The sequence below is a fragment of the Trachinotus anak genome, unplaced genomic scaffold (assembly GCF_046630095.1).
Source record: "Trachinotus anak isolate AG129_WGS33_773 ecotype Australia unplaced genomic scaffold, CSIRO_AGI_Tana_v1 ptg000012l, whole genome shotgun sequence".
Taxonomy (NCBI): domain Eukaryota; kingdom Metazoa; phylum Chordata; class Actinopteri; order Carangiformes; family Carangidae; genus Trachinotus; species Trachinotus anak.
In genome coordinates this window covers 9,686,645-9,708,720 of record NW_027273863.1, presented here as the reverse complement: position 1 = coordinate 9,708,720, position 22,076 = coordinate 9,686,645, and the positions used below count along the sequence as shown (strand labels likewise).

The 22,076-nt window shown below is 39.5% G+C and overlaps 2 protein-coding genes across 6 annotated transcripts; one reads left to right on the top strand and one right to left on the bottom strand.

The window, feature by feature from the left end:
* Window positions 1-3,679: 3,679 nt before the first annotated feature.
* Window positions 3,680-13,231, bottom strand: LOC139629283 (sodium- and chloride-dependent GABA transporter 2-like). 4 transcript variants are annotated; one of them, XM_071491819.1, is made up of 15 exons: window positions 13,000-13,231; window positions 9,547-9,757; window positions 9,259-9,393; window positions 9,023-9,163; window positions 7,861-7,945; window positions 7,631-7,763; window positions 7,373-7,507; window positions 6,811-6,914; window positions 6,582-6,706; window positions 6,299-6,411; window positions 5,739-5,876; window positions 4,963-5,065; window positions 4,579-4,679; window positions 4,259-4,429; window positions 3,680-4,151 (listed from the first exon to the last, which is right to left on the bottom strand). In XM_071491819.1, exons 2-15 carry the CDS (start codon window positions 9,737-9,739, stop codon window positions 4,002-4,004), a joined length of 1,827 nt encoding a protein of 608 aa, XP_071347920.1. In that variant the 5' UTR covers window positions 9,740-9,757; window positions 13,000-13,231; the 3' UTR covers window positions 3,680-4,001. The 4 variants fall into 4 exon arrangements, with proteins under 4 accessions (XP_071347920.1, XP_071347921.1, XP_071347919.1 ...); XM_071491820.1 differs by lacking the exon at window positions 13,000-13,231 and adding an exon at window positions 10,452-10,850; XM_071491818.1 differs by lacking the exon at window positions 13,000-13,231 and adding an exon at window positions 9,873-10,049.
* Window positions 13,232-16,196: 2,965 nt separating this feature from the next.
* Window positions 16,197-19,066, top strand: gadd45aa (growth arrest and DNA-damage-inducible, alpha, a). 2 transcript variants are annotated; one of them, XM_071491823.1, is made up of 4 exons: window positions 16,197-16,255; window positions 17,353-17,454; window positions 17,627-17,855; window positions 18,171-19,066. In XM_071491823.1, the coding sequence occupies exons 1-4, from the start codon at window positions 16,212-16,214 to the stop codon at window positions 18,282-18,284; spliced, it is 489 nt and encodes a 162-aa protein (XP_071347924.1). In that variant the 5' UTR covers window positions 16,197-16,211; the 3' UTR covers window positions 18,285-19,066. The 2 variants fall into 2 exon arrangements, with proteins under 2 accessions (XP_071347924.1, XP_071347925.1); XM_071491824.1 differs by lacking the exon at window positions 16,197-16,255 and adding an exon at window positions 16,566-16,876.
* Window positions 19,067-22,076: the final 3,010 nt, after the last annotated feature.

Sequence of the window (22,076 nt, the reverse complement as noted above, 5' to 3'; positions counted from 1 at the left end):
CAGGTTTATGTTGATAAATATCAAGATAGTGTGAACATCATTTAATCAAGGTTGCTATGAATAACAATGTATTTTGTAATTCTTTCCTTTTTCTGTTTGAGAATAACATTATTGCCTCATGTCTGTGTTGCAGTGTTGTGCCTTACATTTTCTCAGCTTGTGTCAACGGTTCACTTCAAGAGTTACCCTCATAATACTCTTTGCAGAGGCCACTCGTGGTGCCAGCTAAACCTTGGGATAGAATTGTCTTTTGTTTTATTCTTATATCCCTCTTTTCCATCTGACGAGGAACTCTCCCTCTACTGTACGTCTGCTCTCATTCTTATAACTTAGGAATCTTTTGTTAATGGTCTTGTGTTTTCTTTTGGCAGTCATAAAGTTTAGGATTTAAAACTGTTAATGACTTTTGGCTGTGCTTGCCCACTATGAGCTTATATTATCCTCTTTTCTCTTATGGTCTTAACGCAGTTTGGTTACACTGCAAGTCCAACTATTGAGATTAAATTGGTCTATGAAAAGAAACACTTGTGGCCAGGTTGATCCAGTGATTTGGATTTATGTCCATGGAAGTAATATGCAGATTCTAAGAGTTATTGTCTTCTTCTGCATAAAAATGTAGCAGTTGTGAAAATCACTTGAAAGTGTCTTTTCCTCCATTCTGCACTTTACTTTCACTTCATAAATATGTCTTTCTCTCTCTTCCTGTGTGACACACGAAAGTAACATCTGTGTGTGTGTGTGTGTGTGTGTGCGTGTGTGTGTGTGTGTGATCACTAAAACACACTCACAAACCCACTGTGATTCCTGCTAATGATCTCATTTCACCGGTGCCACTCCTGACCATTGTCACTTGTACAGCGTATGATGTGACCACTACACCTTTCCTCTTGTTCTCAGAAATATTATAAACTACAAACACTCCATCTTTCCCCCTCCCCTCCAAAAGAGGTTAGAAAATTAAATGGCAAGAACAGCAGGGGAGTATGTGAGTATGTGTGTACACCCACTTCAATATATTACAAATGTCGTCCACTTAGGCCTGTTTCAACCAGGGGCCTGATATGGTTTTGATACAAAAGACAAGTGAGGAAAACGAGGGGGCCGTTTAAGGAGGGGAAACGGTCAGTGTTTGACAGGAGGCCTTTCTAAATCCCACACTCATCCATCATAAGTGGCATGCGTGCACTCTGAAGGCCTGATAATAGCCTTTTGCATTTTCACACTGCGCTTTGCCTTCTGCATTTGATCGGAGGGAGAGAGAATGATGGAGGAAAAAAGGGTGAGGAGGGTGGGATGGGGACACACACACACACACACACACACACACACACACACACACACACACACACACACATTTATATACTATAGTTTCATTCATTCTCTTTTTTTTTTCAACTCCTCATCATCCCACTCTCGCTCCTTCAAGGCTGCTTCTCTTCCTCTCTACATTTTGGGAAAATCACTCTCTGAATTGGAAAAGGGACCCTGGGGCCACAGGCGCAGGGTCCAGGTTTCTTTTTTTTTTTTTTTTCCTTTGGATAATTGACTCCCATTGCCTGGTAATTCATCGCTTGCATATGCCAGCTAATTCATCAGAAGAAGAGAAGCTGCCGACCTCACAACCTTGCATGCCCCACCACCCCACATGCCCCCAAAAAACACACACACACACACAACCACTTCATATCTTAACACCTCTCACATTTCAACCTCGCATTGCTCACTCGCATATATGCACGCACACAAACACACACACAATATTCAGGGTTGAGTTTAGCCCCCTCCACCACCACCCCACACCCACCTGCCCCAGAAGAGCCAGGAGCTTGGAATGAGAGGAGGGAGCAAGCGGCAAGTTAGCGGATGAAAAACCTGAGATGATAGATGGGGCGTATTGTGGCATTATGAATGAATTATTCCTCCCAAATACCTTGAGCAGTGCAGACTGTCAGCCTGTATCTATACTAATCTGGGAGAAAATATAGCTGTTTCCACATTAAAGGGGGCCGGCAAAGAACGGGCCACAGAATTAATTGAGCAATCAGGCCATTAGAGAGAAACACCATACTGAGGCCCCGTTCTGATGTAGCAACATTTATCACTGCTGACCAGGAATCTGCTTCCATTCCTGTGTTTTTTTTCTTCTCCTTTCTCTCTCGTTCTCTCTAACGTGGCCCAATCTTCAAACAGATTAGGATTATTGTGACAAGACAAAGGTATCTTTTGTCTTTTTCCATAGCCGTGTCAGCGCCTACTGCATTTATCACGGTTGTCACACAGTCTTAAGGCTTTCAGCTTGCACACCTTGTCCCATTTTTCTCCCAGCGGTGGGTCCATGTTAAATTTGCAAAGAAAAGTACATTATAGGAGAATGTCCCCTGATAAATTATAGGCTGGACTGTCAGATACACGAGTGTGTGTTTGAATCCCCCCCCCCCAATTGAGTTCAGGTTTCTGTTTATCAGGTGACTCTCAACAAAATATGATTGTGATTTTTTTTCCTCGGAGTCGCTTCCTCACAGGTTTTGGGGAGATGTTAGTATTGTAGGTGCTCAGCGATATTTGAAACGGTCAAGGTCAACAAACGGATAAAGAAAAACACACACTGTGGAGACGAATAAACAGAAGGAAACATTTAAATATTAAAATACAGTAATATCATTGATTAATTGATTTACATACTTCCCCCTTAATGATGCATCATTATCATTGTCAATATTATTATTATTATTATTATTATTATTATTATTATGTGGAAATGTATAACCTCACCATACTTCTTACTCTTAAACAACATTACAGTAACTATATATTTAGTAAATGTTACAGCACCAGATGTTGGCCAGATGCAGACATGCACATATTTGAGGCTTCTACACAGTTACAGGATAACATGACATTGTTATTAACATATCATGGAGGCTACACTTAAAATACAACATAGCACTGGAAAAAATATAGATAAAAAATATGATAATATATAGATACAATCACTGGAAATTTTTACATTATGTATAAATGAGCCCAGCTTTTTTGGAAGACTGCATCACTTGTTCCTTTGGCACAGTGAAGGCAAAGCGCTGTAGGTAGCTGCTGTGTGGCATTGTGTAGCTGTGTGCTACAGGTGCATGTTTGTAAGATAGATGCCACAAGAAGAATACCATGAATTAAATGAAATTAAATTGTTTTTGTTTAGTTTTTTGTCTCTCATTTCGCGTGTGCAGCATGTACTCACTGTGGTTCTCTGCATCTTCCCAACCTCAACAGTGACACGACCTTTGTTTTGACCCACAGGTATTTCTACATTTCTGTACATGTGCCAAAATGTTGAGTGAATTAACCACAGCAAATGTCTGGTTAGTGAGCAGCCCGGACCGATGACTTGGTGGTCTAACATCTGACATATATCCCCCTCTGGTGGACAAACCAGAGAAGTGTGCTAAGCTCAGCTCAGTTGAGGCTGACGATGATGGGCTGAAATCAGTGGTTGCTAGGTTTTATAAAATGTTCACAAAATATCCAACGTTGTCTCTAGCACTATCAGGCAAATCAAACAAGCCTTAACTGATTTTCCAGTGTAAGATGAGTAGGTGATGACTGCATCTTATCTCAAAGATCAACACCTCAAATCTGTAGCTAGAAACTGCTTCATTTTCACCCACAGTCAACATGAAATTGGTTCTTTTTACACTTTAATTACTTTTATTCATTCATTTGCTAAAATGGCACAGAAAGAGGTATTTCTTTGCAGGTCTTCTCTCTATGACATTTGCTGTACATATACACATATACACACATACATGCATACATTTGACCACATACAATAATGTTAAATGAACTCATGCAATATTGAATTAAACTGCCAATCACGGTCAAAAAAGTGTTCATTTGATAATCAATAGAACAGAATTTGTTGCAGCAGTTTTTTGTTGAAATCTCTGAGGGATTTTGAACTCAACATGGTGTTATATACAGATAATATATAAGGATGTTAAAAGGCTTTAAACCCCATTACAGTTTATACATTTTTCAGGCATCTTTAAAGCACACTCTTCATGTTCTTTGTGGGAAGGACTTGTCTCATGTTTGATAGTCTTCTTCTGTGGTGCTCTGAACAGGTCGTCTGCTGGCGTGGTCACCACTTTCAGTCTCTAAGGGGAGACCAGGAAAGAGCCACTATTTATCCACCATAACAACACACCAAACTCTAGAAAGCAAAATATCCCAGTATGTGTGGTATATGTGATCTTTGCAGTACCTGTCTTAGTGTTCCTGGAGTTACAACCAGACTGTAGAGAAACCACAGTGGTGCTATGACAACAGAAGAGAAAGAAAGAAACAGGCCGAGGGCATGACCCCACCATGGGTACTGGTAGGTGTTGTTGTATCTCAGCGGGGTAAATTTGACCAGAGAGAAAAGCAATATGCTCTGTGAAGAAACACAACTCTTAACTCTTACTGAGGCCATGGAAAATGACAATGGGAGAAATAAAACAAGTCAAACATTTTCTATATATTTTGTCACAATATAGATGTAGAGACAGAAGAAAAAAGCAGCAATGCCCTGTATTTACTTACTGCAGACACACATGGAGTGATGAACCTCCAACAATATTTCATATAAGGTGAAGGGCGGTAGCCAATCATGTCCATAATATTATTGTAATAACGATCGGCACCTTGGAGACAGACATTTATTAGATAATTGATATTAGTATTTAAGGATAGCGAAATGCAGATAGGAAACATTTCCAACACAAAAGTATGAAATAAAGTTTTATTTAAATGTTAAGAGTTTAAAAAAAGAGGCCCATGTATAAAGGTCAATATGAAACTGATGTGGAGATAGGTTCATAAACCAAGATTATCTGCATCTCTCCTGTGTGCATGACAATGGATTTTTAAAAGCATATTTAGTGCTGAGTGACAGGACTGGATCGTAACTGTGACAGTGTAACTCACCATACACCCATCCGATACAGACAGACTCCAAAATGGCAAAAAGTAATAATGGGATCCCACTACAGGCGTAGTAGTCAAAAAGCTGAAATACATAGAGTCCTCCCTGCCATCCACGAGAAGAAAGAGGGAGAAAGATTTAAATTGCTAAAGAGGAAAATGTTGCTATGAAATTGCTCGTGTTTTCTGTTCAACTGTATTTACAACAGGAAACAATATTTTTCAATAGGGATGTAGCGATATACCAGTACCGACAATAACCATGAAACTTACAAAATGAAAAAGATATCATGTTAATAACACACATAAAATAATATCATGACAGCAGATGTTAGGCCTTGTGTATCTTTGGTATATCAGTTCATCTGCTTGCCTTTTCACTATCCAGGAAGTGTAATTGTTCTTTTTGTATGTTTTTGTACAGTTATAGTTACAGACTCTTCCTCTACCTCCCTTCACAATAAAACACAATAAATTAAGTTAAAGATGAATATTATTGATTGCATTATATATATATATATATATATATATATAGTAAATATTGTGATAATATTGTTATTGTGAATTATTTTAGCCATGATCGTCAGTGAGATCATGCAGTGAAAATCTGATATCATGACAGCCCTACTTTCCATTTATCAATAACCCTTCATTAATTCATTTCACCAATTACACCAATAGGAAAGATACATAGCAACCAAACAGCAAAACACACAGACAGACAGAAAGAGGTTATTTTTTTATATTTTTAAATGACGGAGAAACAAAACGATGCCCACCTCGGTGACCATACAGAGACCAATGACTAAGGACACAGCACAGATGAGCAGCAGAAGCAGTTTACGTCGATGACCAGTGAAAAAGAAGGATGGATACATATCTGATATGGATGTGACCAGACCTTCCAGATACACAAACTGTGGTTAAAAAGAATAAATGTTTTTAATGGAGATGTACAGTAGATTAAAGCTGTATTTAATGGTATTAACGCTGAATCAAATTGTGATCTCAAAGCTACACTATGAGTGCTAAACTTCACAGTCAACTCAGCAGCTCTGCACAGCATTTAGCTGCTCTTTTCTTTGTCCTGCGCTCACTCTATAGTTTAGCCTCAGGGATTTTACAAACCATCATGATTGTGAATCAGATGACTCCAAAAAGATGTTGCGCTATGTCTGCAGTATGTGCAAGTACTGAAGTTTTTGTTAACATTTGCCATGCTAACTTGATAAGTTGATAAATGTTTTTTAATTCTAATTTCTAACCAATTTATTAAGAATCTAAAGCATTCACAGAAAAAAAGGCAACTGTTTCTCACACTTTAAAGGTAATATCCTACCTGACTATCCAGTCCAAGGAAAATAATCATAATGAAGAAGAAGGCAGCCCAGAGTTGAGGTAAAGGCATCATGGCTACTGCTCGAGGATAGGCAATGAACGCCAGGCCAGGACCTGCAAAAATACATGATATATAATACATAATACATTATAAAACCTGTCTGGCATACAGGACTTTCAAACTCAACATCTAGTCAGCTTTGCTTCTTATGGACAAATCATTTCAAAAATATAAGAAACAATACAGCACAGGTCACAGTGTGGCATTGCAACAAAAGTCCTACCTGATTCAGCCACTGTTGAGATGTCAACACCCAACTCATAGGACATGAAGCCAAGAACAGAGAATATTGCAAAGCCAGCAACAAAGCTGGTCGCACTGTTCATCATGCACAGGGCAAATGCATCTCTGTGATGGAAAAAGATGAGTTTGTATCCTGAGTCATATAAAAACCAGAGTCATATAAAAACCAGACATAGTCATATAAATGGCATGAATATTTATTTTCTTACTTGTAGCAGTTGTTGTTGTATTTGTTGTAACTTCCCAAAGATGCCAAACAGCCTGTGCACACAGCATAGGAGAATAATATCTGGCTCCCAGCATCCATCCACACCTTAACATAATGAAAAGATCCTTAGTATGTCCTTTGTTTATGTTCATCATTTATGTTTTAAAAGTTTTGAAAATGCAATGGCTCATTCGCCTTGTTCTTAAAGAACATTGGTTCAGCAGCTCACTTAAATGCCAAACAAATGCCAAACATTTGTTTGTGTTAACCTTAAAATCAATCCCATGTTTGACCAGTTGAGTTATTAAATCCATCACATTCAGTCTCCTTGTTGAGAAGGGCATCAACATGTGTCCTCCCTTCATTTTACTGTTAAACACAGAACTGATTACAAGACCTGCGATAAGGTTGTCACACCTCTACCTATCTGCAGTAATATGGAGCCAAAGAGGGGTAGCTTTTGTAATTTAGAAACCATTCAGCATAGTTTGGTATGTTGAAAAAAATAATGTGTGGACTAATAATGTGGACCGACTCACTCATCACCCACATTTTTGTCTCACCTGAGGATTAGCCAGATGTGTGGGATCAGGAGAAAGGTAAAATCGAATACCATCTATGGCTCCTGGCAATGTCAGCCCGCGGATCAACAATGCAATCATCATCACATAAGGAAATGTGGCCGTGAAGTAGACCACCTGAAAGAGGAGGAGCAATACAGACACAGGGGGTAGACAAAATAATAATGCTACGACAAACAATCTGCAGCAACTCAATCTTTGTTAAGCTCATGAAGGTCTTTAAGACTTTAAGAATCTCACCTTTCCTGAAGACTTGACTCCTTTCCAGACACAGAAGTAACAAACAATCCAGCTCAGCAGAAGACACCCAGCCAGATCCCAGTGGATACTCCCCATCTTTTCAATTCCTTCAGATAAACCCAGGACCCTCCTCCTGAACACAATGCATGTTTCGGAACATTTTCTTATCTTAGGCTGTAAAATAACTGCTACAATTTTAGTATCGATTTAGAGTTTTAGTGAATACGCACTGCCAGAATTCTTCAACTGAAGATGTTGCATTCGGAGAAATGTGATCTACTGATGAATAATTCAGTCGATAATCAACACAGTCTCCTTTCAGTGGAAAAGTAAGAATATTAGGGTAGAATGGCAAACCAGATGTTAGACAGGAAATTCAAGATCTTGAATATCTAACTTTGTAATGTCAGCCTTGCTGATTTTTTCCTCTCTTGTCAAAGATAGACCACTACTCCTTTATGGATGAGTCAAGATGAAAAAAACAAAACCAATAAGAGTTAGTTCATCTGTCTTTACTTTCCATTTCCTCCAGCCTGCTCTGCTGCACAGCCTCAAGACCATTTGTTTTCCTACTCCCAGTTGTAAGGAGGGGTAAATAATTTCCTAAAACAGGTGGACACCCTAGTTGTCACCCAAACAGGAGGAAATGGTGCATTTGTTGGGTTAGGGTTTGTTGTTTTCAGCTGCAGATTAATATGCAAAAACTTACAGTAGCAGGACCTTATATATGGGCCTTTGTTCATGGTGATAAGGCAACATGTCACCCAGTCCAACAGTGTGGTACATTAGTTTGGTTTCTGGCAACAATGGAGATCTGTGGTGCAGAAGTTATGTCAGACTTTGTCCACATAGAAAATACTGCATTTGTTAGTGGGTTCAATCCATTTTTTTTTTATTACTTATTTGAATTTATTGACGATAATTTAACTGGATTTAACTTTTGAATCTTAAAATACAAGTATGTAACACATTAAAGGAGCTATTTGTAGGTTTTGCTATTGCTACATAGACAAAATTATCATTAATAGCTGTTTATTTACCAATTGGAAAGAAATTTTGTGAGTTCAGCTTTACTCCTTCACTCACAAAGAGCTTTGTCCAGCTGTGGAAAACAACCTAATTTTGCTTGTATTTCTACCACTTCTTTTTCCTACTGAAGTTAGCACACTAACCAGCTAACTCCAGTCCAGCAGGACTGTCCCTCTACTCTCCGATACATAGTGACTGTGGTGCCCAGGCTGATCCGAAGAAGTAGTCCTGTTCAGAGGGTCTGTTATAACCTTTTGTCCCATAAATGCACTGATGGCTGAAGTTCTTGGCAAGACCCCTAATGCTAACATTGGCTGAGTAGCACCTTTAAGTAATGTCATGAAGTGTATTGTATATGTTTACCTGTATTCCAGGTGTTGTTACAGCTGGCCCAGGGGAGTTCAGTGTTGAAGGAGGAGAAGAGGTAAAGAAAGGCCCAAGCCAAGATGACGATATAATACATCACAGTGTAAAGCATTATTATTTGACTGCCGTAGCCTAAACCTATTGACACAAACATGATCAAATTTAAACAAAGTCAGTACAAACTTTTAATATTATGTCAACTCGACTGTGTTTATTGTTTAAATTAGCAGTACCTTCAAGTAAAGGGCATATTTTCCTCCAACATGTGATTGCACCCTGACCAGTTAACTGTCCCAGAGACACCTCCAGAAAGAAGATGGGGATTCCACATGTGAACAGGAACAAAACATAAGGAACCAAGAAAACTCCTAAAGGGAAGAGTAGTTTGAAAAACAACAACTGTTTTCAGTAAAAGCAACATAATCTGGAGTCTTACTAATGATTTTAACAGACTGTGCCATGTTTTCTCGTATTGCTCTTTATTTTTACTTGTGTGGATGAGACTATAATCTTCCTCTTACCGCCTCCATTTTTGAAGCACAGGTATGGAAATCTCCATACATTGCCCAGACCAATGATTTCTCCAACTATTGCCAAAATGAACTCTTTTTTGTTGGCCCACTGGCCTCTCTTATCACACTTTGACGTAGGGTGATTTGGTTGCTTGCTGTCATCTTCCATCAGTTTCTCCTCTGGATTAGTTGCTGGCTCCATTTGGACAGGTCAGCTGAGCTGTGATGTTACATTTAAACAAAAACAGAGTGAGTTTCCAGACATTGTATTCAGTTTTAGTTGTTTTCTTCTCCATTTACAGACTGTTCTCAGCTCTGTTGTACATCACACTGACTTTAAGGAGACTGAGGTGGATCTAGCCTTACATCCGGCATGATCTGATTTTTTTTTTTGCCACATGAGGCAGCGCAACATTTAAACATAACACTTGCTTTCATTCTCTTTTAACCTCTTTTTCGGTCTCCATCAAGTACTGAGGAGAATATCTGGCTCATTTGCTGCTAACTGTTCTTTATTCTTTATTCTTTATTCTTTATTCTTTATTCTTTATTCTTTATTCTATTTTCTTTATTCTTTATTCTATTTTCTTATTCAAGCAGACAACAAACAGACAACAAGCATTGGCTGACACCCTGTCAGTCTAAACAAAGTTACACAATTAAAAATAAAATACTCAACAAATCAGATAACTTAAACAGTACTTGTACAGAATTTAAACAATAATCTAATGCTGAGGATTAAAGCAAAAAAAAAAAAATCCTGGCAGGTGGCATCATTCCTGTAGTGTGCTGTTGTTGTGTTAATGTTTACCACCTTGCAGTTAACTACTGTATGTCTGGCTGCTGTTTGGTGCTCACCCCAGTCAGTGCACAGTATATACCTGCCATTTCCAACAGTGCTTTTGTCAGATTACCTGTTTCTGTTTCCCAGTATGTGTTGATCTTTGTTCTTGCTTCCTGTTGTTGGATTACTCATTCTGCTCGCCTGCTCATCCACTCATTTGGTTGTAAGCCTGTTTGTTCATTTATTAAAGCTTCTTCACTGCATTGACCACTAATTTTTAGTCTGTGTTTCAGTCCTCGCTGTCTCTTTTGCTATGTGTCACAATCCAAGGAGATTTATGTTTAACTCGACACTAAGCATTTCAGTGTATGGTTTACATTGACTACAGACAGAAGTGACTTTGCAGTTACTGTGTCCAGTTTGGTTTTGCCATTATTGTTATATAGGATATTGTGAAGGGATTTTCATTCATGTAATCTATCTCTTTTTCATTTAGCTTGCATTCTCTTATTCGTTGAATGCCTGCACACAGGTCGTTTACTTGTCTTTTACTATAGGCAGTACAGTCTGATAATAGTCAGTAACAGTTCAGTGTGTTTCTAGGAGATCTGTGAAAGTACTGATATGGTAAAGAAGCATAACAAACAGCCAGAGTTTTTCTGTGCATCATGGTCAGTTATTCTCTCCCACTGGGACAGTGGTAATTGGGATCTACAGCATGAGATAGGTCGAATGGGAGCCCATGTTCAGATTTAGGTATCCAACAGAGTTTTCATACAATTACGAGCCTGTGCCATGTGAGTATTCTGGGTTTAAATGCACCCTTCCAGTGGACCACTGCAGCGAGATTTGGAGTGGTATTACTGGTTGACTATATTGCTCATCACTCTTCTCCTCGATGCATTAAGCATCAATAAAATGTTTCTACTTCAGACATCTGGGTCACCCAAACATTTTTTTCAGGAGCTCACAAAATTTCTGTCACAGATATACTCTTACCGTTGAAACTCATATTTGTGACGTTTCCAGTCCACACAGGCCACATTACTGAACATGCTGTGTTATTTCAATTATTCGAAGTCATTGTTATTCTTCCGTGGTTTTAATGATTGTACATTATTATTACTGAGTAGTAATCAGTCAATCATCCATCTATCCATCCACCCACGGGTGGGGACATTAGACATGAATGTTGACCAAAATAACCAGCTACCACGGTGATAGTTCAACGAGAAGTCAAACCTGACATTACAATAGTTGGACAACTTTAATTTAGGCAGAATAAACTAATTCACACATTATCTGAAATCAGGAAGGGCTTCAGCAAAAGGTACATGGACCACTGATCTGTACTTACATGCGCCTCTGAGCCCTGTTGCATTGGTTGGATGGTTGATCTGGTATAATGATGAAGCATTCAGCATTCAGCTAAGGTCGGCGCCAAGGTTTGGTCTCAGGTAATGATTATTTTATGCAAGTATCTGGTTGACGCCTTCAGAAGGCATGTGACCAATAGGAGAGGAGAGGGCCCCTGGTCACTCACCCGTAACTCAATGCATATAATTCACTGATCAGGTAGTTACTAGATTTGGCACTTTGGTGCTTGTTCTTTAGAGTTAGAAGTTTTCAATATAATTGTATAGTTAAAAATAGGAACATTGCTGATAACAGATTGGGAAAGTTGAGAATAAGATACACAAAATGAACAAACAACTTGCATTTACCTACAAGTGTCTGCGCAACGCACAGGAGCACAGATTTCAGGACACTGATTGGAGTGAGGCAAGCAACAGACGAGATGTTCAACCCCGACCCCATTAATTAATTTTACGATGTGTTTGTCTTTCCCCTTTTTCTTCCAATAAAGCACTTTGTAGCTTTGTTAAGAAAGGTGCCATTATTAATCAGCGGGGACAGATCCCCCAGTCCCCCTGTAATTCAAACCCTGACAAAAGATACCAAGATACTATGACTGACATGGCTACATGTTAGTCACTGTTATCTCTTTCTGCCATGTAAAAATGCTTAACAGAAGTTATTCAGTGTATAGTTATTATATAATATTGCAGTTATATGTTTAGTGCTAAATACAATCAAAATTAGTGCGACAAGATTGTCCCAAAAAATAAATTAAGAACCATATGGATGAAGTCATCTGAGAAAAGATGATGGATGGAGGATATTAATGACACTGATAAAGTAAGAATGATGTCTCCCTAAAGTCTGAAGGTTAGTTCAAGTTTAAAGCCGATATGTATACGATTTGACCTTTTCTGACTTTGGTGTTTGTTGTATCAGCAGTGTATGACCAGTACCATCTCCTTACCTCCACAGTTATTAAGATGAGAGGACTGAACGCAACTCACAGACTGCAGCTTCTTTTATCAGAATTGTCATATTTTTCAACAAAAAACCCCCAAAAAACATCAAAATATAAAATTTATTATGAGCAACTAACAATTCTTCAAATGGTGTAAACCACACAACGTGCACCACCCCCTCTTTGTATGATGTTCACATGCCATTCTCATTTATTGTTTTTATTTATTGTCATTTATTGCTTATTTTTTTTCCTGTTTAAGAATATTTTTGGTAAAGTCAAAATGATAATTGGCTGGAACCTTGGTCAGAGTAGGTATTCCCAGCATGCAGTGCAAGAATGCAAGCGAGACTGTTACCTAGTCTGTCCCATTTGGATGCCTGAGGCAGTCGGGAGCTTCCTAGCTATCCAGAATGGACATGATGATGGAGCATGGCTGCCACCACACGAGGGAGTGTCTGAGCTCAGCACCACTACAGTGGCCATGAGGGAAGTTCAAGAGCGCCAAGGACGTCCTTATGGTCTCTTCACTGTGGGACGGTCATTCTGAACCACAGCAAAGGTGGACATGTCAGGGAACCAGGGCGGTACAGTGGGTAAGGTAGCGGAGGTGACTGCTTGGGAGAAAAGATACATTTATTTCTGTGACTATTAAAGGGCCACATCAGGTAGACAGTTAAATTACATCTCAACTTCAATATTAATTACCATTCCACCCTCAGTAGAAAATCAGTCTCAATGAGGTAATTTTCATTTCCTTTCCAAACCAGATTCTGTTCCACTAGGTATCTATAGCAGGCTTATCATTTTTACTGAATAACTCAAACATCATACTTACTTACTTTTTGTTTACTTTTAATAAGAGTTCAACAAGCCAGTTGTAGAAGCAAAAACTTTCACTTATTTAATCAAAACTAGAATTAGCAGTTTCTGTGCTTTTATATAAAAGGTGTAAAAGTTAAACCAGCTATAACTGATATTTTACAAACAGCAATGTATCAACTAACAATGCGAAAATAATGTAACAACAACAACAACATCATTGTTTAGCTGTGTGGACCACAATTTCACTGTTTTGGTTCACTATCACCACTGTCATAGTGTCATAGCACCAAAAACAGGAGATACTGCTTGCAGAAACACAACTTCAGATGAATGATAATGTTGCTCTGTAAGTGCTGGATGTGTAAATGAGCAACTGTTTGCTAACAACTTTGCCATATCAACTTAAGAGGTGATGATATGCTAATGTTTTGTTTACAACTTGTTTTGGCTGCCCCCAAGTGGCCAAAAAGCTATTGCAGGTATGACAAGTTAGTCTTCTTCGAATGACAGAACTTAATTGTTTGATTCTGGGTTAGCTGCATATCGTGACAGCAACTCTTAGGAAAGTTGTGGCAAGTAAATGCAGCAGTCAAGTATTCAATGCTCTGATTAAATATAAACACAATATAAAAATATACAAAATTTTAAGACCCTCTGCTGATGGTTGGTCAAAGAGTGAATGAGGATTTACTTGTGTTAATGTGGAACATGATGAGTTAAAATCAACATAGAAATGTATGGGTGCAATAAACAGACAGACATTAGCAGAAAGGGGTCATGCAGTGCATGTGTGTGAGGTGTGCTGATGCTGCCTCCTAGTGGAGGATCCAGTACAATCTTTTATCCAGTCTCATCACCTGCACCCATGGGGTAAATATGTCAGTTAAATCAGGTTGAAAAAGGAAATCTAAATAATGTACTTAAGCATACAGTGAGTACGTTATTAAAATGATGAATATGGTTAATATGTCATTAAAATCAGTTGATCAGTGAGTCAGTGAGTTCTGACTTCAACCACCAAGGGGCAGCATAGCATTTAATTCATTTTTAAATTCCCTGTGTCGTTTGCATGGATCAAAGTGACATGAATTGACTTCTCTGATACTATTGGAAGGTATCGTGATATTTGATTCATCATCAAAGCCACTTTTCACCACATAATTAATTTGTTAATGACAAAAATAATTGGCTGATTAATTGATGCAGCTAGTATTCATTGTCTAGATGTGACTTCCCATTCATATAAAGAATATCATGAAACTAAACCACAGACTGAACCAGAGATAAAAAATAAAACCAAACGTTGAGCAGTATTGTTGAACTGTCAGTTATGTCACATTGACAGGATGAGCTGCAACAAAAACTATTTGAAAAAACAAATGAGTAAAATGCATTGCAACTGCAAAACTGGATTTATTCAACAGTGTTGGGAATCAGATTTCAAACTACTTAAGAAATCTGCAGTGTTATAAAGCAAAATCTCATAGCACAAGTAAAGTTTAATTTAAAAAATTAAAGATGAGATGCAGACACAATGTCTATATCTAGACTGATCGCATTCCCCCAAGTATATTTTTTCTATTTATGTTTTATTACAACTTCATTATATCCTCATTTTTTTGTTACTGTTACTGTCTGAGTACAGTTTTAATGATTGTTTATGTTGGTGTATAAGAATCTTTGAGATTTTTACACATGATGCTGTTTATAGTATTCTTTTATTTACAAGTTCAGTTTATGTAAAAGTTATTTAAAACTCCATCACATCTGCACTTGCCTTCTGCTGCTGAGACACTTGAATTTCGCTGCATGGGCTCATTCATCAGGCTGGATTACTGACCTGACAAAATCAGCAAGTAGCCTAGCCCATGCCCCTCACTTGATCTTGATTTTCAGTATGAATACAGACCGTGAAAGCGGGGCCTCACGATCCTTCTGACTTTTTGGGTTTTAAGCAGAAGGTGTCAGAACAGTCACTCTGGACCAGTGGTGAGAAGTAACTGAGTACACTTACTCAAGTTCTGCACTTAAGCAAACTTAAGTTTTTCAATTTAATGCTACTTTATACTTCTACTATATAAATATTGTACATTTTACTTCTCTATATTAATTTAACAGCTATGGTTGCTATTTCTTTTGTGGATTCAGATTTTACATACAAATCACATGATCAAATCATAAAACATGAAGATCTACTAGATTCATCTCAAAACTACATAAACTGTCAAAAATCCCCTCCACTGGAACAGCTGTCATGAAAATCCTGCATATGTGTTAATGCAGAAGCAATAATATGCCAATCATATATATAATAACACCTCTAACGGGGCATTCTGCCCAACAAGCAGACCTACTTTTGTTCAATTAATATTTTTTTCAAACATATTCCTAACATGAAGTAGTGCTAAGACTTTACTTTTGTATCCAAACATGAACCAAAATTGAAGCAGCAATAAATACATTTGTGAAATTGATTTTTTTTTTTTTTTTTTTAAGTGGTATTTAGTGGACACAGTGGTATCCAGGCAGCAGTGTGACCTGGTTTCCAGCTCCGGTGTGTTTGATTGATTGTTTGATTGATTGGTTGATTGATTGGTTGATTGATTGGTTGATTGTTTGATCGGGTCAAACCTCCCGGTGCTCTCGCGCCAGTCTTTTGGATCTCGCGCGCGGTTTCGATGGGTTTTCGCACGCTCCGCCTGTGGACCAATCAGAGGGCAGCTTCCCTAGCAGCGGCCCGTTGCTATGCAGTTGTCCCGAAGCCTGTCCTGTCCTGTCCGGCGGCGAGGGTGAGTCCTGCAGCACATAACCCACTAAATTCATGTAAAAAGAACCGAAATACGCCGCGGAAACAGAGAGGAACTCACTTCGACGTGTTTTAAATGTTGTCAGGTTGTTCTCACACCGTCAGAAATCAGCGCTGCAGTTAAGTCGGACGTGTCTTAGAGGTGTTAGATGAAACTAACGTCGCAGCTGTGCACAGGTGGTTTCAACCTGGCGACAGGAGGGCTGCAGCCAGGCTCCGGGACGTCTTTCTTATTTTTGTCCAAATGCTGGAGGCCAGCAGTCAGTCAGCTGCAGTTACGGTAGTGACAGGGGCAGAGACGGACACGCCTGGTGGGGAGCCGGTCCAATCCCACTGGAGAGCGCAGCCGAGAAATTAGCATAGGACCAATGATCGGAGCTATGCTAATGTTCGCCTGACTGGTATTGTCCCAGACGGTTTTAATGTGAAGTTGCCAGATTTATCTCTCAGTTGCAGCATAGTGGACTAAAGATAAAAAGCGTGTCAAGTCGAGAAGATACCGGGATAACTCACCAGTGCGGTACTCTCTCTGCTCTCAGGCGGGTTTGGATTATATGTACAACATGACATTTGAGGAACTAACTGGAGATTATTCTCAAGAAAGGTGAATATACATATTACTGCATTTATCCCAACATAGCGCCGATGGTTACTGCTTGTGTGCAGCGACATTACGTGCATTAAACAGGTGAATGCACCTGAAAGCTTTGATTACTAAGGTACAGCGTGTAAACAACTGGCTGTGGACATTAAACTGTGTCTGTGTGGAGACACGGTCCTCGCTCTTCCATAACCAGGTTAGCTAACGCCGGGTGAACAAGGAGTACCAGAAAACTTGACCTGGCAGTCTCAAATGTGCCTTTCCACGTCCCCGCAGCTGCCGAAGCGATTTGAGCCGTGAGCTGGTCGAAAGAGTGAACTTTTTACGAGGCGAAACCGACCTGTGCAGGTCTGCCGGTCGTGCTTGAGACGAAGCCGGGTGGTTAGCCAGGAGCCCGGCTAACGTTAGCCCAAATAACTGGACGGTGGAAAGTTTTGTTGTCAGCGATGTTAACGTCAAATGATTTGTCTGTGTTACAGAATGGATTCAGTGGCGAAAGCTTTGGAAGAAGTCCTCACCTCTGCGTTACCACAGGGCTGCATTACAGTCGGTGTGTACGAAGCTGCCAAATCACTCAATGTGTAAGTACAAGGTTATATCTGCCAGCACTGTTACTGACCTACTGACGCCTGTTAAAGATCTCTGGAAAAAAACTAACATATATGCACACGTTTGCTTTACTGACATATGTCTGATAGGACGTGCGTTGTGCTTTGTTAGAAACTAAGTGTTTTATTTTCCTTCCCTCCTCAGAGACCCTGACAATGTGGTTTTGTGCATCCTGGCTACCGACGACGAAGATGTGAAAGATGTGGCCCTGCAGATCCACTTTACCCTCATTCAGGCTTTCTGCTGTGAGAATGACATCAACATCCTCAGAGTCAACAACACCAGGCGCCTGGCAGAAATACTGGGTGGAGGAGGAGGAGGTGGGAAACAGAGTGGGGGTGAACCTATGGACCTACACTGCGTGCTGGTCACCGTAAGTATCTTTTCTTATCAGTCTGTGTGTTTAATAGCTACATCAATCTTGCCATGTTGTGATTTTACACAAGATGTTGACGCATGTGCATGTGAGTGAAACTCTTATTCAAGGGGGAACTTGCCAGTACTTGTTCCTGTGTATTTGGTAAATATGCGTATGACTCCTCCCTCATATGACTTCTGAGGAATTTCAGTAGCAGGAAATAATAATATATTTATGAACAGTGACTATTTATAACTCAGTGCAGTGGTAAGCATATAAAAGCATTTAAATCATTTATTATTATTTATTATCTTTTATTTGTATTCTCAGAGCCCACATTCTACATCGTGGAAGGACCCTGCTTTGAGCAAAGTGAACCGATTCTGCAGAGAGAGCCGCTGTATGGACCAGTGGGTACCTATCATCAACCTGCCGGAACGATGAACTTTCACCTGCAAAAACCTGCAAAAGGACTTTTATCAGCACAGGAAGAGTGGTGTGAACCCTGATGGACATGTTACCACCCAGAGATCAAATGCCAAAGCACTGCTGATGGGAAAAGAACATTTTGGAGGCAAATAAGACCCTGCCGTCTACATGGGACATATTAAAAAGAAAAAAAGGCAGGAGGATGAATTTCCACTTTGGACAGGACCGTTTGGAGTTGCATCTGTCAGCCTTTGCAACCGAGATGAGATGGCGAGGCACTTGTATCGTCATGAGGTGGAAATATTTAAAAAAAAAAAAAAAAAAAAGCATGTGTGCTTTTTAATGTGATGCTGGACACTGTACAGAAGGATTATATCATGTATTCGTTTGGTAAAGCCTCTGTGACGAGTCAGAAAAGTGGGGAGAAACCAGAACATGGAGCTGTTGAGTGGACCAAAGCCTCGGCCTCTCTCTGCAGAAACAAAGCACTTGTTGAAACACTGGACCTTTTGCAATTTCACTTATTTGATTAAAATTGTTAATGTTGGTGTTGCTATTGTCATAATTTAAAAAGGGAAGGGCTACACATCCAGTGAAGACATTCTGTGTATTTAGTGTTTCCTATGCCAGCTGGTTTTTTGCCACAAGTAAAATAGTTCTTTTGTTACAATTTTAAGTTATTTCTAATGATATTTAAGTGTATTTATGTTTCATTTTTTACCTTAACTATTCGAAAAATCTGAATTCAACATACACATATGTATTGCTGTCAATAAAAAGTATTTTTGGAGCCAGAACTACATGTGTTTTCTTTTTTTCATTTCTGGAAATTTTAGCAAAGCTGAGCTGAATTCTGACCTTTAGCAGTTGTAAAAGAGGAGTCACGTGCAGATCACAGGGGTCATGTTGGCCTCTGTGGCCTCAGTGCCATCTCTGAGCTGAAGAGAACAATAATCCTCACCGCTCTCTCTGCACAGGCTTCTGCCTCAGTCAGCAGGAACATGTTCATTCATCCAAACAGGTTCTCTTTTCACCAATTCTCAGTGATTTGTTGGACAGTTTAGTTTGCATTTTCACCAGCTGACTTCCTAGAAAAGAGCACGTGACAACTGCACACATGCTGCACAGTCAAAGAGGGAATACCGACTTGCAATGTCTACAATTCCCATATTGCCTTACAAAGAATATTTAAAATATATGTGCGTGTATCATTCAGACAGCGAGGTTGCATCAGGTGTTTTCATGATATTTGTGTCGCTAACTCCCTCTGCCCCTGGGACCGGAATATGTGGTGTGGCTTACAGCGGAGCACATGACTGGAGCTACTTGGAAAATTTTGAAAAGGAGGCACTGGCATGCAATCTGTTGTGCAAGATGGTCTAAACACACCCCCGCTCCTCTCCTTTTCCAACTGTGTCTCACACGCAGGTGATCTCTACGGAGGTGAGTGACGGTGATGTCATCGGGCAACCCCCTCTGAAAGTGCAGAGTCATGATCACGAGAAGAGAAGGCGAACGCTGTCCTTGAGTTGCACAACCCCATTCGGCCTTTCATGTGAGACAGACCATGTGACAGTATTTAATATTATTACATTTTATGCTTTATAAAAGCTCATAGATAACATCAGAAGTAAAAATCATTATAAAATGTTCCATCATTTATTTTGATGTGCCCCCTGCCATCATTAACTCAACAACATTATTATCTAATACATTTACATGTTTTTCTGGTCCCTGGGTTTCCTCCCTTTGTAGCTGCAGAGCTAAAGATTTAGCATCTCATTTAAGACTGGCCCTTTACTCACTACATTAGCCAGAAGAATAATAAGAGTAATATGTTAATTTTAAAAGCAAACCAAATGCACTTAAACTGTTAATTTCCCCGTCATAGCTACTATAGTATATTCTTATAACCAGGTTTAATAGATACACTGTATGAGGTCAACATGTACGCCTTCATGTAACACACAGGTAACACTAATGAATCTGCATAGAGCCAGAGTGGTAAGGACATACAATATTTTAAATAACCACTGATACACTGTGGCATGAAAATGATTAAAATGCACTTAAAACAGCTCATACCCTCAGGCCCTGTGGTTTCACTTGGCACTGTGTGAAAGGTTGCTCGCCATGTGACTGCGGGGTGTGACGCTGACTGATGTAATGTGGCATTGTTGTGATGGAAGGGAAAAGGTTATTTTAAGATTGGGGCCAGAGCTGATGTAAGCACCGTGAAGCCACTTTTATCTTCCAAAAAAAGGTTGAGCTTTGTGTATCGTCATTAGCGCCTGTCGGCTGTGTTGTCCTGTATGTCAGAGTTCAGGGGAAATGTTATGTAGGTGTTTGTAAAATAAAGGGGAATTTGATGATCTGATAAGTCATGGTGCACTTTGAATTGTCATGTGTGACGCAAGCTGGGAATATATTGCATAATATAAGCACGGGGTATAATGTATAGAGAATTGTATTATACTCGCTTACTGTGCCAAAGACTGAGAGCATACAGAAATCAGTGAAGCGATCATGGTGGGACGGAGAAGGTAAACATAAAGTGCAGATAACACGATAGCAGAATAAAGGGAAAATCAACCATGATATATGCACCCAGTCATCTTTTCTCTTAGGTACACCTAACTAAAACTAATATAGTCTGATACAACAGTGATGTTGAATTCACCTCTGTCATACTGAGAGGTGTTTCCAATATTATGTTCCACCCATTTCTATCAATGCAGGTAGAGTAAAAAAAACAAAACAAAAAACAACAACACCATAACCTTCATGGAGGTAGGATTTATTGTAGGACTGCTGTATTATACTATTCACTAACTAAATCCACTAATCTAGTGTGAGCTATACAACCTTGTCGAAATAAAATCCACATTCTACCTTATGGTGGAATTTCCCTTAAGGTTTACAATCCATAGCTGCAAAAAGGGCAGAATTATCCAGATTCTTAAGTAACAGTGTGATCAAATCAACTAGAAAACTATAGAATATGGAGTAAAAACTGCAATATTTCTTAAATGCAGTGGAGTAGAAGAGTAAGGAAGCATAAATTGTACCATAAAAAGTACCTAAAACTTGTACTTGTACACCTGATTATGTCTGTATCATATGAATAAGATATGACACTGGGAATTCACTGGCTGCGAGCGCAGTTAGAGAGTTGAAATCGGCTAAAATATCAGTTTTGTGTATTTCTATAAGCAGCTGGGCCACTCCATCGGCCCACACCCTGCACCCACCATCCTCACCCACCGGTCCTCCCTCCCTTCCCTTCCTCTCCCCCACATCAGCACATTCCTACACACTGACACTGTAACTGCCAGGACAGATTTTCACGGTGAGGCACATGGTCAGTGAGCCAGCCTGCCTGCCAGCCGCTGGCCACATGCCCCCCTGTGATTCTCACATTGCTGCACAATGACAAACTGGGATTACTGCAGAGGCTGTGCCCTGGTGGCCTTCAGGGGCAGTCATGCTTACAGAGAAAATCCAGGCAGTCTGTATCATGTTTGTGCATCACGAGAATACCACTAGAGAGGCAAGCATGCATTGTGATTTGATTCACTGTGTGTGCTATAATTGGCATTCAATGAAGGTGTTCTTCAGTCTACACAATGCTAATGCACCTGGTTTTTCCTGCAGCAACATTTGATCAGTTCTTAACAATAAATAGTATGCGACAATGTTATTTCATCATTAGTCTGTTTTAAGTGTCGCAACTGTCGTATGTAATTCAGTATTTCTGCAGTCGTTACAATAGGTGATAGTGAGTGTTATTCCTATATGATCTTCCCA

Excerpts from the sequence above, each read along its gene's own strand:
- LOC139629283 (XM_071491819.1), bottom strand. The coding sequence starts at position 9,739 with ATGGAGCCAGCAACTAATCCAGAGGAGAAACTGATGGAAGATGACAGC. Across the intron at positions 9,394-9,546 it reads GTGCTTCAAAAATGGAGGCG|GAGTTTTCTTGGTTCCTTAT; the intron begins GTAAGAGGAAGA and ends TCTTCCCTTTAG. Across the intron at positions 5,877-6,298 it reads TCCTTGGACTGGATAGTCAG|TTTGTGTATCTGGAAGGTCT; the intron begins GTAGGATATTAC and ends TTTTAACCACAG.
- gadd45aa (XM_071491824.1), top strand. The coding sequence starts at position 16,827 with ATGTACAACATGACATTTGAGGAACTAACTGGAGATTATTCTCAAGAA. Across the intron at positions 17,455-17,626 it reads GCTGCCAAATCACTCAATGT|AGACCCTGACAATGTGGTTT; the intron begins GTAAGTACAAGG and ends TTCCCTCCTCAG. Across the intron at positions 17,856-18,170 it reads TACACTGCGTGCTGGTCACC|AGCCCACATTCTACATCGTG; the intron begins GTAAGTATCTTT and ends TTGTATTCTCAG.